The sequence below is a fragment of the Triticum dicoccoides genome, chromosome 5B (genome assembly GCF_002162155.2).
Source record: "Triticum dicoccoides isolate Atlit2015 ecotype Zavitan chromosome 5B, WEW_v2.0, whole genome shotgun sequence".
Taxonomy (NCBI): domain Eukaryota; kingdom Viridiplantae; phylum Streptophyta; class Magnoliopsida; order Poales; family Poaceae; genus Triticum; species Triticum dicoccoides.
This window is the reverse complement of record NC_041389.1, coordinates 274,656,954-274,675,977: the sequence shown is the minus strand read 5'-3', so window position 1 is coordinate 274,675,977 and position 19,024 is coordinate 274,656,954. Positions and strand designations below refer to the sequence as shown.

The window sequence follows — 19,024 nt, the reverse complement described above, 5'->3', positions numbered from 1 at the left end:
ACGGTGATCAAAAACACGCATGGATGGGTCATTTTCAAAGTATTGGGACTTCGGTCTCAGTTACATACGAAGCGGGAAGTATTCCGGGGTAATTGGCCGTAATGGCGACCAAGGCATTATCGATGCTCAGTTGGTGAAATACCCCGTCGATCAGCTCCACCGATATGTCCGGATCCTCTTGGGAGGTCGGATCGAGGAACCGTTCCGGAGCCTCGGGTTGTGAAGGCGGGCTGTTTATATCCTTTACGGCCCGGTGCAGTTCCTGCGCTGAAATCACAAAATGAGATACTTGAATATGGGAATATGTATCGGATGGGCAAAAAGAAATGTCCGCTTACGCAGCTTCGAGGATTGTACATAGAAAATCCGCCATGCGGATTGACGCAGAGGAACTCCTCCTATTCTCCCTTGTACAATGCGGACAAGATCTTCATCAGATCGGCGACCGATCCCGGCCCCTTACGACCGCAGCGGGTGGCATCATCCTCCCTGTTGAAATCCCACATAGGGTGGCCTTTATACTGGAGCGGCTACACCCCCCGCATAATGCATGTGGCCATGACCCCGATCATGGTCAGTCCGGAATGAGATAACAACCTTATCTGGCTCATCAGGTAAATGACGTCCCTGTCGTTTTCCCTCTGAGGGCTCCGTGGACGCCAACGTAGGCGTTTCTTCAAAGGAGCGTTATTGAACTCAGGGAGGCCGATCCGAATAGGGTCCGGTAGGGGAACATCTTCTATATAAAACCATTACGAAGGCCAGTCTTCGGACGCCTTCTTCGGGGTTCCGAATAGATATCCGGTCCCGGTGATGCGCCATAGTTCGGCTCCTCCCACTTGATATCTTGACCCCTCTTGAGAACGGGGCACAAGGCAGAATAGCTTCTTCCACGGTGCAAAATGAGGCTCGATGCCCAAAAACAGCTCGCAAAGGGCCACAAAGACCGCAATATGCAAAATGGAGGCAGGCGTAAGGTTGTGCAACTGGAGGCCATAGAACTCCAAGAGCCCCCGGAGAAACGGATGAATTGGAAATCCGAGCCCTCTTATCAAATAAGAGACAAAGCATACCCGCTCTCCTTTGGAGGGGCTGGGGACGCTCTCCGCTTGCTTTCCGCCCTTATAGGTGGCGAGTCCGGCTCGAACCGGGACCATGAAGGCTGGGGAAGAAATCCCTTGGTTTGGAGCGCCACTAGCTCACTATGCAGGACGGAGCATCTCTCCCAATCTCCAAGCTGAGGGCTGGGAGGGCGAGAGGAGGAGCCGCGTCGACTGTCCATGATGGAATGGATTTCTGTCAGATGCGTTCTGATGAATGCTCGCGAAGGGAGGATGGTGTGATTTGGATCTAGATCCTTGTCTCTTTTATAGGCAGCTTATTTGCGCAGCTAGGGGGATAAATGTAAAAATACCCTGGCTTTTCGCATTCGTTCAACACGTGGAAGATGGCCATTATTGGGCATGGAAGCCGAGGAGTGCGATATTTACAAGAAGCCGGACGCTATTCAACAGGTGCACATCATTTGGAGAAGAACCCGCCTTGCAATGCCGAAGACAATCTATGCGCCGGACCCATCTCCATTGAAGCCTGGTTCAAGGGCTACTGAGGGAGTCCCGGACTAGGGGGTGTCCGGATAGCCGAACTATCATCTTCGGCCGGACTCCTGGACTGTGAAGATACAAGATTGAAGACTTCGTCCCGTGTCCGGATGGGACTTTCCTTGGCGTGGAAGGCAAGCTTGGCAATACAGATATGTAGATCTCCTACCATTGTAACCGACTCTGTGTAACCCTAACCCTCTTCGGTGCCTATATAAACCGGAGGGTTTTAGTCCGTAGGAACAACAATCATACCATAGGCTAGCTTCTAGGGTTTAGCCTCTCTGATCTCGTGGTAGATCTACTCTTGTACTACCCATATCATCAATATCAATCAAGCAGGAGTAGGGTTTTACCTCCATTGAGAGGGCCCGAACCTGGGTAAAAACATCGTGTCGCTTGTCTCCTCTTACCATCCGCCTAGACGCACAGTTCGGGACCCCCTACCCGAGATCCGCCGGTTTTGACACCGACAGGGGGCCTCTCCCCCTTGCTTCCGGTGGCGCCGGAACGCCGCCGGGGGCCCTCATCATCACCGCGATCTTCACCAACACCTCCGCCATCTTCACCAACATCTCCATCACCTTCCCCCATCTATATTCAGTGGTCCACTCTCCCGCAACCCGCTATACCCTCTACTTGAACATGGTGCTTTATGCTTCATATTATTATCCAACAATGTGTTGCCATCCTATGATGTCTGAGTAGATTTCCATTGTCCTATCAGTGATTGATGAATTGCTATGATTGGTTTGAGTTGCATGTTTTATTATTGATGCTGTCCTATGGTTCCCTCCGTGTCGTGCAAGCGTGAGGGATTCCCGTTGTAGGGTGATGCAATGCGTTCATGATTCGCTTATAGTGGGTTGCGTGAGTGACTGAAACACGAACCCGAGTAAGGGGGTTGTTGCGTATGGGATAAAGAGGACTTGATGCTTTAATGCTATGGTTGGGTTTTACCTTAATGATCTTTAGTAGTTGCGGATGCTTGCTAGAGTTCCAATCATAAGTGCATATGATCCAAGAAGAGAAAGTATGTTAGCTTATGCCTCTCCCTCAAATAGAATTGCAATAGTGATTATCGGTCTAGTAAAGTAGTCAATTGCTTAGGGACAATTTCACAACTCCTACCACCACTTTTCGACACTCGCTATATTTACTTTATTGCTTCTTTAAATAAACAGCTCCTAGTTTATATTTACGCGTTCTTTATATTCTTGCAAACCTATCGAACAACACCTACAAAGTACTTCTTGTTGCATACTTGTTCTAGGTAAAGCGAACGTCAAGCGTGCGTAGAGTCGTATCAGTGGCCGATATGACTTGAGAGAGTATTTGTTCTACCTTTAGCTCCTCATTGGGTTCAACACTCTTACTTACCGAAAGAGGCTACAATTATCCCGTATACTTGTGGGTTATCAATCATAACATCAGAAAGAGTCAAGAATAGAGCTTTTCAGCAAGTCCACATACTCAACTATCATATAGTCTTCTACAATTGCTAACACTCACGCAATACTTGTGGTTATGGAGTTTCAACCGGACACTGAGAAAGATAGGGGCTTATTGTGTTTCCTCCCAATGTATTCACCTTTGGGTGATGTCAACAATAATAATTCATGCTAGCTTACATCCAAGATCTTTCAAACACGAGGAGATTGCCAAAGGATAAAATGAAAAAGGGAAAGGTGAAGATCACCTTGACTCAACCATAAAGTAAAACATAAAGTAAAAGATAGGCCCTTCGCAGAGGGAAGCAGAGGTTGTCATGTGCTTTTAGGGTTGGATGCACAAAATCTTAATGCAAAAGAACGTCACTTTATATTGCCACTTGTGTATGGACCTTTATTATGCAGTCCGTCGCTTTTATTGCTTCCATAACAAGATTGTATAAAGCTTATTTTCTCCGCACTAATAAGTCATACATATTTAGAGAGCAATTTTTATTGCTTGCAACATGACAACTTACTTGATGGATCTTACTCAATCCATAGGTAGATATGGTGGACTCTCATGGCAAAAACTGGGTTTAAGGATATTTGGAAGCACAAGTAGTATCTCTACTTGGTGCAAGGAATTTGGCTAGCATGAGGGGGAAAGGCAAGCTCAACATGTTGGGAAGATCAACGACAATATACTTTAACTGAGATGTGAGAAAACATAAACCATTACGTTGTCTTCCTTGTCCAACATCAACTCTTTTAGTATGTCATACTTAATGAGTGCTCACAATCATAAAAGATGTCCAAGATAGTATATTTGTATGTGAAAACCTCTCTTTCCTTATTACTTCCTATTAATTGCAATGATGACCAAAACTATGTTTGTCAACTCTCAACAACTTTTATGTCTCATACTTTTTATGTGTGAAGTCATTACTATCCATAAGATCAATATGAACTTTTTATTCCTTTTATACTTTCTACTTTCTCAAGATCATAGCAAGATAGCAAAGCCTTTGACTCAACACTAAACTTTATTATAGATAGCTCACGGACTCAATTACATAAAGAGATCACAAAGCAAAACTCAAAACTACTTGATATCAAAACTTCAATCTACTAGATCAAAATATTACTAAAAGGATCGAACTAAGTAAAACAGTAAAAATAGGAGTGTGATGGTGATACGATACCGGGGCGCCTCCCCCAAGCTTGGCAGTTGCCAAGGGGAGAGCCCATACCCATGATTATGTCCTCGGAGGTGATGGAGGTGGTGATGATGATGGTGGATAATCGCACATCGAGCGTAAAAGCTCCTCCAACTTGCGGATAATGCCCTTGAGTCCGGCGATATGATCCTTCAACAAAATATTCTCATGTGTGAGATACTTATTCTGTATGCGAGCTAACTCAATCATCTTGAAAGCTTCAACCTCAGTTGGATTAAAGAGGTCAGGTAAAGGTTGATGGATGTTCTCTTCTTGCACCGCCGGAGCTTGATCCTCCATAGACTTCTTGATCCCTTCATCCTTGTTGATCTCCTCCAGTTCTTCTCTTTTCAGCTCTATCTCCAAGAGCCAAGCATCCTTGTCTTCATTGTGGAAGGAGGGCGACGTCATGGTGCTCTAGATCTGTCAGAAAAACAGCTCGAAACAAAAACAGAGGATATTTGCATGATACGGTGGTCAAAACCTTTGGGAGATTATATAATGAATTTTTACCGACCAAAATACATAACGTGCGAGAAAACGGAGTCCGGGAGGCACACGAGGTGGCCACGAGACAGGGGGGGCGCCTAGTAAGGGTGGGCGCGCCCTCCACCCTCGTGGAGGCCTCGTGTCCTTCCCGGATTACTTCTTGCTTTCCAAAATTCTTAAATATTCCAAAACGGAGAAAAATTGTCATTAGAACTGTTTTGGAGTCGGTTTACTTACCATACCACATACATATTCCTTTTTGGGGTCTGAAATGTTCAGGAAAGTGTCCCTTATATATTCCTCCGGGGTTACGGTCTCAATAATATTAGTTTCAACATTGATAGGATTACCTGAAATATAATGTTTGATTCTTTGACCGTTCACCACCCTCGGACTTGTGCCTTCAAAGTAGTTGATTTTTATGTCACCGGAATGATAGACCTCCTCGATAACGTAAGGACCTTACCATTTAGAGAGAAGTTTTCCTGCAAAAGATCTTAAGCGAGAGTTGAATAATAACACATAATCACCTACGTTAGACTCACGCTTTTGTATCCTTTTGTCATGCCATCGTTTAACTTTTTCTTTAAGTAGCTTGGCATTCTCATAGGCTTGGGTTCTCCATTCATCAAGTGAGCTAATGTCAAACAACCTCTTCTCACAGGCAAGTTTGAAGTCATAGTTGAGCTCTTTAATAGCCCAATATGCTTTATGTTCAAGTTCAAGAGGTAAGTGACACGCTTTTCCATAAACCATCTTATACGGAGATATACCCATAGGATTTTTATATGCAATTCTATAGGCCCATAATGCATCATCAAGTTTTTTGGACCAATTCTTTCTAGATCTATTCACAGTCTTTTGCAAAATTAATTTGAGCTCTCCATTGCTCAACTCTACTTGACCACTAGACTGCGGGTGATAGGGAGATGCGATTCTATGATTAACATCATACTTAGCAAGCATCTTACGGAAAGCACCATGAATAAAATGTGAACCACCATCAGTCATAAGATATCTAGGGACTCCAAATCTCGGAAAAATAACTTCTTTAAGCATCTTAATAGAGGTATTATGATCAGCACTACTAGTTGGAATAGCTTCTACCCACTTAGTAACGTAATCAACAACAACTAAAATATGTGTGTAACCATTAGAGGCAGGAAAATGTCCCATATAATCAAAGCCCCAAACATCAAATGGTTCAATAACAAGAGAATAATTCATAGGCATTTCTTGATGTCTACTAATATTACCTATTCTTTGACATTCATCACAAGACAAGACAAGCTTACGAGCATCTTTGAAGAGAGTAGGCCAATAAAAACCGGATTGCAATACCTTATGTGCAGTTCTATCTCCAGCGTGGTATCCTCCATATGATTCAGAGTGACACTTGCGTAGGATCTGTTCCTGTTCATGCTCAAGTACACAACGTCTAATAACACCATCTACTCCTTCTTTATAAAGGTGTGGGTCATCCCAGAAGTAATGTCTTAAATCATAAAAGAACTTTTTCTTTTGCTGGTATGTGAAACTAGGAGGTATAAATTTAGCAACAATATAATTAGCATAATCAACATACCAAGGAGCAGTACGAGAAGCATTAATGACCGCTAATTGTTCATCAGGAAAGCTATCGTCAATAGGTAGTGGGTCATCAAGAACATTCTCTAACCTAGACAAGTTGTCTGCAACGGGGTTCTCAGCTCCCTTTCTATCAATAATATGCAAATCAAATTCTTGGAGCAAGAGAACCCATCTAATAAGTCTAGGCTTAGCATCTTTCTTTTCCATAAGATATTTAATAGCAGCATGATCAGTGTGAATAGTAACTTTGGAATCAACAATATAAGGTCTAAAATTATCACAAGCAAATACGACTGCTAAGAACTCCTTTTCAGTAGTAGCATAATTTCTCTGGGCAGTGTCAAGAGTTTTACTAGCATACTGGATAACATTCAATTTCTTATCAACTCTTTGCCCTAGAACAGCACCTACAACATAATCACTAGCATCACACATAATTTCAAAGGGTAAATTCCAATCAGGTGGCTGAATAATAGGTGCAGTGATCAAAACTTTCTTAAGTATTTCAAATGCTTCTACACAATCATCATCAGAAACAAAAGGAATATCTTTTTGCAATAAATTAGTCAGAGGCCTAGAGATTTTAGAAAAGTCCTTAATGAACCTCCTATAAAAACCGGCATGACCAAGGAAACTTCTTATACCTTTTATGTCCTTGGGACATGGCATCTTTTCAGTAGCATCCACTTTAGCTTTATCAACTTCAATACCTCTCTCAGAAATCTTGTGCCCCAAGACAATGCCTTCATTAACCATAAAGTGGCACTTTTCCCAATTCAAGATGAGACTAGTGTCTTCACATCTTTGCAAAACTCGATCAAGGTTACTCAAGCAATCATCAAAAGAGGATCCATAAATGGAGAAATCATCCATGAATACCTCACAAATCTTTTCACAAAAGTCAGAGAATATAGCCATCATACATCTTTGAAAGGTAGAAGGTGCATTACATAAACCAAAAGGCATACGGCTATAAGCAAAAGTACCAAAAGGGTAAGTAAAAGTAGTTTTTGATTGATCCTTCGCTGACATAGGTATTTGAGAGAAACCAGAATAACCATCTAGGAAGCAGGAATGTGTGTGTTTGGATAGTCTTTCTAGCATTTGATCAATAAAAGGTAAAGGGTAATGATCTTTCTTAGGCTGTGTTTGGTTGAGCTGCAGATTCTGTAAAAGCTACTGTGAGCTGTGAGCTGTGAAAAAGATGCTGTGAACTTTCTGCTGTGGAAAAGCTGGAAGCCGTTTGGTTGAAACAATTGTGAAACTGTAGATTTGGTTGTGAATGTTCTATAATGCCCCTTAGGCCATAGTAAAATATGTTAATTTGGTAGTTGACCGTAGAGCAGTGATACGTACATGGTAGGCAATTGAACGTCCATTTTGCAAACGGAAATTATGACAATTAAGACGATTCATAGGTAACACATATGCAATTTAACGATTATGCTTTGACGTTTCATATATCCAAACAGATAGTTACGCCATAATATTATTATGGAAGACATGGAGCATAGACAAAACACATATGGTTGACATGATGATGGCCTTCATTGACATAACTAACTTATCTTGCCATCGCAAGACAAGCATCATCTATCCTACTACGAATATTGTTCATGCTATCTTCGTTCTCCTCGTCTTCAACGGGATCTTCTTGTGTTGGCGCCACCTCCTTTCGTAGCACTGGAGGTACATACTCATCATCGGCATCACATTTATCAAAAACTTTGTCACGCAACTTGCTATCATGAATGAAATTGTGCAATGCCATGCAAGCAATGATGATATGCTTTTGTGTACGAGGTGAGAAACTTGGGACACCTTTCAAGATGCGCCATTTCTGCTTGAGTACCCCAAAATCACGCTCAACGACATTTCGAAGGGATGAATGTGAAAAGTTGAACAACTCATACTTCCCTTCAGGTGGACGGTGACGGTGAAGATGAAATTCCGGCAGATGGTATGTACTCCCCTTAAAAGGAGCAAGGTATCATGTTCGGTTTGGATACCCAGAGTCCACAAGATAGTATTTCCCTAAAAAGAACACAAAGTTAGCATCACACATAAGAATATAACTAATGTTCACATCTGTTAGTACATTATACGGTATAGGAAATGAAGGGAAGTGTGCTGATGCATGATTCAAGACCACTGTATCATGTGCACAGCCCGGCCAACCCGCAACCACAAAGGTAAACCTCATGTCAAAGTCACATACTGCAAGCACATTCTGAGATGTGAAACCATGCCGACATCTATGGTTAACCGCATCATCTGCAGGCACTGAAACTGGCACATGTGATCCATCTATGGCACCAATAGCGCCTTTGAAATGAGGCCAGAAATGCTCTTCCTTAATCTTTTCATGCTCATGGCTAAAAGTAGGATCTGTAGGTTTGATGTCATCTTTCACTAACTTGCGCAAACATAACAAAACTTCCTTAAACTTTGTATGAACTGTCCAAAGTGACCGTACAAAACGGTTCTTAGCTTGAGCAAATGATTGAGGGCCTCCAACAATCCATAAGAACATGGCCAGTGACTCAATTGATGAAACATTAGTGGTTGATGTCAAACCATATGCAGAGACAAGCAAATCATGAAGTGCCATGAAAACATCAGTGCCCATTCGAAACATTTTGTAAAAGTATCTAGGCCGATCGTAACACTCCATGACCCATTGAAGTCCTATTTGCTGAGGCACTCTGTATGTTTTGTTCAAGCATCACTCAACATAGAGGTTACCTAGGTTTCCCATGATAGCAGCTTGCTTCGCAAGTTCAGCTAGATGTTTCATTCCCTCCTGTCCCTTTATGGCAACTTCTTCCATCCTTGCATCCATCTACATAACAATATAAAAATGTTAAAATATTCATGGTCATCACATAAATATGATCAGACTACACGAGCAAATATTTCTCACAACAACAATATGGTAGAATAACTGAAGCAAATATTTCTCACAACATAAATATAGCAAACAACACGAGTAAATATTTCTCACAACATAAATAAGGCAAAACAACACGAGCACATATTTCTCACAACATAAATATGGTAAACAACAAGAGTAAATATTTCTGACGACATAAATATGGTAAACCAACGTAAGCAAATATGGTCCACGGTAAAAGCAAATACATCCACAATGAAAGCAAATATGGTCCACAACATAACCAAATTTGGTCCACAATGAAAGCAAATATAGGTCTATAACATAAACAAATATGATTCACTACACGTGCTTCAACATCTCCTTCTCATGCTCCCTCTCTAGAAAATCAAACCTCCCTTCTTCTGTTTCAAGAACATTGAAGATTTCCCTAAACTCGGGCTTCACTATAAGAGTGAGGGTTGTGTGCATGAGAGCAGTTTTTTCCTTCACACCACATTCCTTGACCATCTTCATGACTTCTGAAATGGTGGGGACATGGTTTGGTAGAGGAGCGGATGATGCTTCAACACTTGAAGTTATCTTCTCCACTCCACTTTCTATTTTCTCGCATGTCTGCTTGTACAATCGTAAGAATGGACTCTTCTCTTCCTTCTCCTCATTTGCATTAGAAGGTTGCTTGCGCTTCTTGCTTGGTTTTGGTTTCTTCGAAGATGCCAACTTCATTTCAGCACTATCATCGGGTTTCTCAAAAGGAACCGCATTATCATCACTTGATTCATCAGAAGATATATCTCCAGCACAAGAAGCACTAGCCCCAGTAACGTGTACTTTGTCAAATATGATGTGCAAATCTTCAAGGTGCTTTGGTCCCTGTTTTTTGAACTTCATATGATTGCATTTCTTTCCTGTACTCTCTTGGCATCTCTGAAATGTATTTTAATGTATAAGTGAGATAGTGCAGTCATATAGAACCATGCCAAATGAAAAACAAAATGGCTAGTCCTACCTTGATATGTTCATCCCACCATTCTTCAGAGCAATCAACGGTTCTCTTTGCATCATCCCATCCAAGCCCAGTTGCTTCATTTTTCAACTCCATGAACCAAGTGTACTCATTTTTTATGGCATCCCATTTGTTCTTGAATTTATCCTTGGGATACTTCTTTCCCGTTCTTGCTTCCCATTTCTCCAAAACATTTGCCCAACCCTTCTTGTTTAAATAACCTAATGACCTATTCCCTTTTTCAACCTCTTCTCTCAATATTTCAATGAGTTTCTTCAGATGGGCATCATCCCACACTGCCTTCTCAGCCATACTTCACTAAAGCAATACGAGAAAAGCACGTATCAAGAACAATGTGTTACATAATATCAAAAAATCATCCGACACACAGCAATATGCAGCAAGTACTCAAATAGTATGTACAAGTAACAAACATAATATCTATTTATAGGAAAGTTTCGTGCATGTTGTTTGCTATCTTTTTAGATGGCATGTCATACAAGCTTATACATCAATCAAAAATTAGGTATATCATGTTCAGCTTTTATACATATTATGTATACTAGCAATTAAACATTACATAAATAAAATTGTGCAAAAACTGAAAGGAATCCTAAACAGGGGATGGGAACAGGGAGGGTGAGGAGGAAGGAGGGGGGAGCAAGGAATTGGGGAGGGGGCTAGGAGGAACGAGGCCGGTGAGCTGGCGCAGCCGGCCGGCCGGCCGGACCTAGGCCGCCGGGAACAGCTCAGCCGGAAGGGGCGAGCAGGGAGGAGCACCGGGGAGGAGGATGGGTGAAGGATGGAGAAAGTGGGGAGGAGAGAGGAGGGAGGAGGGACTTGGGGGTACTACGAGCGGCCGGTGCGCTGGCGAGGACGGCCGGCTGGAGCTGGGCCGCCGGAAACAGCAAGGGAAGGGAGGAGCATGGAGGAGGGAGGAGGATGGAGGAGGTCGGGGAAATTTTACCTTGGTACGGAGCGGGCGACGGCAGAGGTTCGCCAGAGCAGGCGGCGGCGGAGGTTCGCCGGAGCAGGCGGCGTTGGCGGGCAGCGGCGGCAGGGGCGGCGGCGGCCAACCCTAGCTTTTGCGGTCGGGCTGTTGGCCTATTGCTTCGTTGCTTCGTTCCTGCGAACAGTTGAGAAGAAGAAGAGATCGAACAGGTATGACTTGGGAGTGGCATTGGTGGGTAAATACCATCAGTTTCTATGGGGACAGCTGAAAGTGGTTGGTTTAGAAGTTGTAAAAGTTGGGGGTACCCTGACTGCGAAATTTGTACCACGTAAAAGCTATAGATTATTACAAGCTGCTTCGATAATTTATCCCTTTGGTTAGCTTTTAGCTTCTACAAAGCAGAAGTTGGGATAATCTGTCCAACCAAACACAACCTTAGTAGCCTTATTTAATTTACAGAAATCAATTACCATCCTATAACCTGTGATAATTCTTTGCGGGATCAATTCATCTTTATCATTAGGAACGACAGTAATACCTCCCTTTTTAGGAACACAATGTACAGGACTTACCCATTCACTATCAACAAAGGGATAAATTATACCTGCCTCAAGGAGCTTTAGTATCTCCTTTCTTACCACTTCCTTCATCTTAGGATTCAATCGTCGTTGAGGATCTCTAACTGGTTTGGCATCTTCTTCCACTTTAATTTTGTGTTGGCATAGAGTGGGACTAATGCCCTTAAGATCATCCAGAGTATATCCAATAGCAGCACGGTGCTTCTTCAAAGTTTTCAATAATCTTTCTTCTTCTTGCTCTGAAAGGTTAGCACTAATAATAACATGATATATTTTCTTTTCATCAAGATAAGCATACTTAAGATTATCAGGTAAGGGTTTGAGCTCAAACACGGGATCACCCTTGGGTGGAGGGGGATCCCCTAGGATTTCAACAAGTAAGTTGTGTTTCAGAATAGGACCCTGTTGAAGGAACACTTCATCTATTTCCCTTCTTTCATTCATAAACATATCATTTTCATGGTCTAGCAAATATTGTTCTAACGGATCAGTAGGAGGCACGACAATAGAAGCAAGACTGATAATCTCATCCTTACTAGGTGGTTCTTAATCACGGGGTTGTGTACGAAACTTAGCAAAATTAAACTCATGAGACATATCCCCTAAGCCAATTGCAACAATATCCTTTTCACAATCAATCCTAGCATTAATAGTATTCAAGAAGGGTCTACCGAATATAATGGGACAAAAGTCATCTTGTGGGGAACAGAGAACAAGAAAATCAGCAGGATAGTTAACCTTCCCACACAAGACTTCAACATCTCTAACAATCCCTACTGGCTTAATAGTGTCCCTATTGGCAAGCTTAATAGTAACATTAATACCTTCTATTTCAGCAGGTGCAATATCATGCATAATTTCTTTACATAAGTCATAGGGTATTGCACTAGCACTAGCACCCATATCACATAAGCCATGATAACAATGATCTCCTATTTTAACAGAAATAAAAGGCATGCCTACAACAGGTCTATGTATCTTAGCATCTGGTCTGGCAATATTAGCAGTCTCACCATAGAAATAAATAACATGCCCATCTAAATTATCATCCAAGAGATCTTTAACCATAGCAATACTAGGTTCAACTTTGATTTGCTCAAGAGGTGTATAAGTTCTAGTATTACTCTTACGAACAACAGTTGAAGTTTTAGCATGATCCTTTATCCTAGCGGGAAAAGGAGGTTTCTCAACATAAGTAGTAGGAACAATAGGATCATTATAAGTGACAGTCTTTTCTTCAACTGTAATAGGTGCAACTACTTTTACTTCAATGGGAGGATTATATTTAAACCACTTCTCCTTAGGGAGATCAACGTGAGTAGCAAAAGATTCACAAAAAGCAGCTACTATCTCAGAGTCAAGTCCATACTTAGCGCTAAATCCATGAAAAACATCGGTATCCCTAAAAGATTTAACACAATCAAGCTTAGGTGTTATTCCTGACTCCTTACCATCGTCGGAACCCCAATCTTCAGAGTTGCTTTTAAATCTTTCCAATAAGTCTTACTTGAATTCAATAGTCTTCAGCATATAAGAACCAACACAGGAAGTATCAAGCATGGTGCGATCATTGGGAGAAAGCCGAGCATAAATTTTTTGAATAATCATTTCTCTTGAGAGCTCATGATTGGGGATGAATATAAGATTGACTTAAGCCTCCCCAAGCTTGAGCGAAGCTTTCTCCTTCGCGAGGCCAGAAATTATATATGTAATTACGATCACGATGAACAAGATGCATAGGATAGAACTTCTGGTGGAATTCCAACTCCAATCGTTTATAATTCCAAGATCCCGTATCATCACATAGCATATACCATGTCAATGCATCTCCCTTCAAAGATAAAGGGAAGACCTTTCTTTTGACAACATCATCTGGAATACCTGCAAGCTTAAATAATCCAAAAACTTCATCCACAAAGATAAGGTGTAAATCGGGATGCAACGTTCCATCTCCTGCAAAGGATTAGCTAGCAGTTTCTCTATCATACCCGAAGGAATCTCAAAGTAAATATTTTCAATAGGTTCAGTAGGTTGAGGAACAACTCTTCGGTCTTCTGGTCGGGGTGAAGATACCCCGAACAAGCCCCTCAAAGGATTAGTTTCCATAGTAACAAGTGACAGAAAATTTCAGCACACTATATAAATGTTTCCTTACCAAGTTCCACTCACCAAAGGCGCTTCACTCCCCGGCAACGGTGCCAGAAAAGAGTCTTGATGACCCACAAGTATAGGGGATCTATCTTTGTCCTTTCGATAAGTAAGAGTGTCGAACCCAACGAGGAGCAGAAGGAAATGACAAGCGGTTTTCAGTAAGGTTTTCTCTGCAAGCACTGAAATTGTAGGTAACAAATAGTTTTGTGATAAGATAATATGTAACGGGTAACAAGCAACGAAAGTAAATAAAGTGCAGCAAGGTGTCCCAATCCTTTTTGTAGCAAAGGACAAGCCTGGACAATTTCTTATAATGAGAAAAGCGCTCTCGAGGACACATGGGAATTATCGTCAAGCTAGTTTTCATCACGCTCATATGATTCGCGTTCGGTACTTTGATAATTTGTTATGTGGGTGGACTGGTGCTTGGGTATTTCCCTTACATGGACAAGCATCCCACTTATGATTAACCCCTATTGCAAGCATCCGCAACTACAAAAGAAGTATTAAGGTAAACCTAACCACAACATTAGACATATGGATCCAAATTAGCCCCTTACGAAGCAACACATAAACTAGGGTTTAAGCTTCTGTCACTCTAGCAACCCATCATCTACTTATTACTTCCCAATGCCTTCCTCTAGGCCCAAATAATAGTGAAGTGTCATGTAGTCGACGTTCACATAACACCACTAGAGGAGAGACAACATACATCTCATCAAAATATCGAACGAATACCAAATTCACATGACTACTTATAGCAAGACTTCACCCATGTCCTCAGGAACAAACGTAACTACTCACAAAGCATATTCATGTTCATAATCAGAGGAGTATTAATATGCATTAAGGATCTGAACATATGATCTTCCACCAAGTAAACCAATTAGCATCAACTACAAGGAGTAATCAACACTACTAGCAACCCACAGGTACCAATTTGTGGTTTTGATACAAGATTCGATACAAGAGATGAACTAGGGTTTTGAGAAGAGATGGTGCTGGTGAAGATGTTGATGGAGATTGACCCCCTCCCGATGAGAGGATCGTTGGTGATGACGATGGTGATGATTTCCCCCTCCCGGAGGAAAGTTTCCCTGGCAGAATAGCTCAGCCGGAGCCCTAGATTGGTTCCGCCAAGGTTCCGCCTCGTGGAGGCAGAGTTTCGTCCCGTAAGCTTGCTTATGATTTTTTCCAGGGTAAAAGCCTTCATATAGCAGAAGATGGGCACTGGAGGGCCACCAGGGCGCCCAGGAGACAGGGGGCGCGCCCAGTAGGTGTGGGCACGCCTCCCACCCTCCTTGCCAAGGTGTGGGCCCCCTTTGGTGTTTTCTTCGCTCAATAATTCTTATTAATACCGTTAACAGGGCAACGAAGAGAATGGCTCCCCACCCCCACCCAGCGATCTCCACCCCCCTCCGGCAATGTACACCTCTAGCCACTAAATCCTACTTCCCTTCTAGTGGATCTCTTCGGCGCTCTGAGATCTACACGTTCATACCCATCTCTAATGGGTTCCATGGAGGGTTCCACCCTTGGTTTGGATTTCTCCAAGGGTTTGGTTTTTGCGGAGAAGGTTTTTCAATCTACGGGCTTTACGGTGCACCCCATGGAGGACTCTGACATCTTCACCATGGTGGTTTCGTTCGGACGCCACAATTTTCGTTTGAATGAAGATTCTGTGGCTACGGCTCTGGAAGCAGCTATTGGTGGTTCGGGCATTGATTTCTTGGTCTTTCTGATAAAGGATAAGGTATTTGGATTCCAAGTTTCTTGCAAGGTCGTTGCCATGATTATTCTTCGCCTTCGGTCTTTTTCTTGCAATCAGTTCAAATGTTACTTTCATCTCTGGAGTAACGGTGGTCCTAATTGGAGTCGTGAGTTCAAGATCTGGAATCTGGAGTGTGATGCTGAGTGGATCCTAGTGAGTCCTTCAAAAAGACGTGCGGCACTTGGAGTTCTAGCCCTGCGTTCTAAGCCATCTAAGTCTTCTCTCAAATCTGCTCATTCAACTGGCAAGAAGCTTTCATTTGCAGTTTTTCAAAACTATGGTGCTTGTCAGGACTATCGTTATCCAGCTTCAGAAAGTTGCATTCGTGTTCATGAAGAGGCGGGTTACTCTTTTTCTTCTCATGAACGAGTTATTATTCGTCCAACATTACCGGCGACTCTCCGGTGGACGTCGGCGAGGCCGTCTATTTCGTTTGGTACAGTGCAGGATCTTACGCCATCTGCTGATCGCACGCCACCAATCTCGGGCGGGATTTCTGTTCCTCCAAACGTGGACGTGCATGACCATGTTGGGCCAGCCTCGAGGGCTCCTGTGGGCCTTGATCAGCCCTCATCTTCCTCTGACTTGGGCAGGCTTTCGCCGGGCCTCTCTGGGGAGCAGTTTGATATCCCCTCGTCTCAACAAGCCAGGGAAGATTTTGATAATTTAATTTCAGATATGGTCGATGAAATCTCTACGTGTCAGAAGTGCCTTGAGAAGGGACATTTTGCCTCTGCATGCACATCTAAGCTTTGGTGTATCTCCTGCCTCCAGTCTGGTCACGTCAAACGGGATTGCAACAAGTTCGCTAGAATCTTGGGACTCGTTTGGCAAGCAAAACCCGTTAATGATCCATCTTCCGAGGCGCGCTGCGGGAATATCTCTTTGACAAATATTTTACCAAACTTGGACCTCCCCTGCACTTCTGCATTTACGCCGCTGCCCAGTTCCATCAGCCCCGGCCCCAAGACACCTTCGGTCTCGCCGCCTGCAACCCCTCCTCCACCTCTGCACTCGCCGTCCTTGGAGGCGGAGCTTCCAGCTCCGATGGCCAACTTCCACCTGGATCCCCTGCTGTACGTGCCTGCTGGTCATCATATCGTCGATGGTGGTGAAGACCATCTGCCGCGAACCTTCGTGATGCCACATATCCCAATTGTGCGCCGTCATGAGGAGTTCATGCTTGCGGAGGTAATGCCTATTCCTCAGCCAGATGAGATGGGTGCTGTTAGAGAGGAAGTAGTGCAGTGGTTGCAAGGTCACGGTGTTCTTGTTCGGTCTGCTCAGCCTTGGATCCGTTCTGTTGGGTTGTTTGAGCTTCGAGACGCTACCGTCAGATTTTCTCTGTTGCAACTTCCGCCTCAGCCGCTAGGTAATGACCGATTTGTGCGATTCATGAAGCACGATGAGGGTGAAACTTTTCGTGGAGTTCAGGGTTTTCGTCAGGGGCTTCTTATGTTTCTTGGGATTCCGTTGGACCTTCGCAACACTGAATGCATTATGGCAGCCGTGAATACTTTTGGTAAGTTTCATCACTGGGTCAGTGAGGATCCATATATGGTTCGCTCTTTGGTTTTTGCCTCATTCCCAGAAGATATCCTTGTGCCACGCGATGTGGTTTTCATGGATTATGCGGCCTATGGTGGTGCTCGGGTTTCTTGGACTGCGCCTCTGTACATTTTGGGAGCGAATTTTGCAGAGCAGATGCCCCAAGGCGAAGATTGGATGCCACTCAATGGAAATCCGCATCCTGTTCCGGGTGTTCCTTTCCCCGAGCTGCCTCCGTTCAATCTACCTGCCTACCCCGCCTTGGGGTGGAATGCTGTCCCTCCGCCGGAGCCTGTGATCAATGAGGTGGCTGCGGACAATTGGGGTAATTGGGATGACGATGTTGAGCCTGAACCCGTTCAGGACCAAGAATCAATGGTGGTGGATGTCTCCGCTCAACCAAGCTCTGCTGCTGACCTGGTTCCACCTGTCATAGTGGTGGAGGATGATCCGTCTGACGCTCCGGTGTTGCCTTTGATCAATGAAAATGCAGCTGACAATTGGGCAATTGTTGTTTATCAGCCCCCTGCTGTCAGGGACGAAATTGTTCTGCCAACGATTCCTTTTGGGCCTCCTTTGCCCCCGGAGATGATTTGGAGGAGATCCTTTGAGAGCCTACTGCAAGCTCCTGTGGTTTACTCTGTTCCCAGGCCAGTGCTATTGCAACCTCTGTCGCCGGTTGTTCTGTCCAAGAGAAGCTGGGACTTGGCTTTCAGCGATTCAGACCTGCCACGCCTTACCTGGAGAGATGAGGAGCCAGCTAGGCCTGTTGCCAGGGCGCTTTTTGTTGATCCTGTTGATGTGCAACCTGTGCAGGTTCCTCCTGCTGCTGCGGTTAAAGCTCGCAAGCCGCGGAAGACTTTGGCGCCAACTCCAATTGTTGACACTGAAGTTCGTCACTGCACCAGAAGCTCGGCTCAGCGGGATGGATTCAAGCCCACCTTTCAGGAGCTCACTCTGCAGCCCAAGAGGAAGAAGCCCAAGGCCAAGCCTTTCACGGCCCAGATGCATGAAGAGCCTGCTTCTAATGTTCCTCCTGCAACCCCTGTCAGTCGACTTCAGGAAGTTGGGCGTGAGCTTGAAATTGATGCTGCGCTACTATCTGTGGATGCACTTATGGTGGATTCACCTGATGTTGCTTCGACCAAATGTGATGATTAGAGTTTCCATGGGCTCTGGGGTTTCGCAAGACCTTAATTTTGCTTTATCTTTATTTTTAGGCAGTTGTGTTCTTCAGGAACTTTGGTGTGTGTTATTGTTGGGTCCGACTGGACTATGCTCTTTTGGACATGTGGTATTGTGTGCCATGTGGTTTCTGGCCTCTATCTTATGTTATAATGAGTAATATCTGTAGGAACTGGAATGTTCTTTGTTGGAATGTTAGAGGTCTCAATTCTGAAGCTAGGCAGAGAGCTATTAGGCAGAAAATTGAGGAAAGCCAATGTTCTATAGCCTGTCTGCAGGAAACAAAATGCACTTCTTTTGACTCTAGGTCAATCAAATCTTTCTGCCCTAAAAGATTTGATTCTTTTGTCTGCTCCCCTTCAATTGGAGCTTCTGGAGGAATTATTGTTGTCTGGAATTCAGCTGTTTTTAGTGGCACTGTAATTGAAGTGCAGCAATTTGCTGTGGTTGTTCAGTTTACTTCCAGGCAGAATAATGAGTCTTGGACTCTAGTTGCTTTTTATGGCCCTTGTCAGGGTGAAGCCAGGGACAATTTTGTTAATTGGCTATACAATCTGGTTATTCCTATCAATGAACACTGGTTGTTGCTTGGCGATTTTAATTTTCTTCG

At 43.6% G+C, this 19,024-nt stretch overlaps 1 protein-coding gene across 1 annotated transcript; it reads right to left on the bottom strand.

Moving 5' to 3' along the window:
* Window positions 1-9,479: 9,479 nt before the first annotated feature.
* On the bottom strand, window positions 9,480-11,261 carry LOC119305399 (L10-interacting MYB domain-containing protein-like). Its single transcript, XM_037581922.1, has 3 exons — window positions 11,197-11,261; window positions 10,233-10,547; window positions 9,480-10,150 (listed from the first exon to the last, which is right to left on the bottom strand). Exons 2-3 carry the CDS (start codon window positions 10,539-10,541, stop codon window positions 9,566-9,568), a joined length of 894 nt encoding a protein of 297 aa, XP_037437819.1. The 5' UTR covers window positions 10,542-10,547; window positions 11,197-11,261; the 3' UTR covers window positions 9,480-9,565.
* Between the last annotated feature and the right edge of the window lie 7,763 nt (window positions 11,262-19,024).

What these genes read in the sequence shown, in the direction of transcription:
- LOC119305399 (XM_037581922.1), bottom strand. Translation starts at nt 10,541, where the DNA reads ATGGCTGAGAAGGCAGTGTGGGATGATGCCCATCTGAAGAAACTCATT. An exon ending in GGTGGGATGAACATATCAAG is followed by an intron (nt 10,151 to 10,232) that starts GTAGGACTAGCC and finishes AATACATTTCAG; the next exon opens with AGATGCCAAGAGAGTACAGG.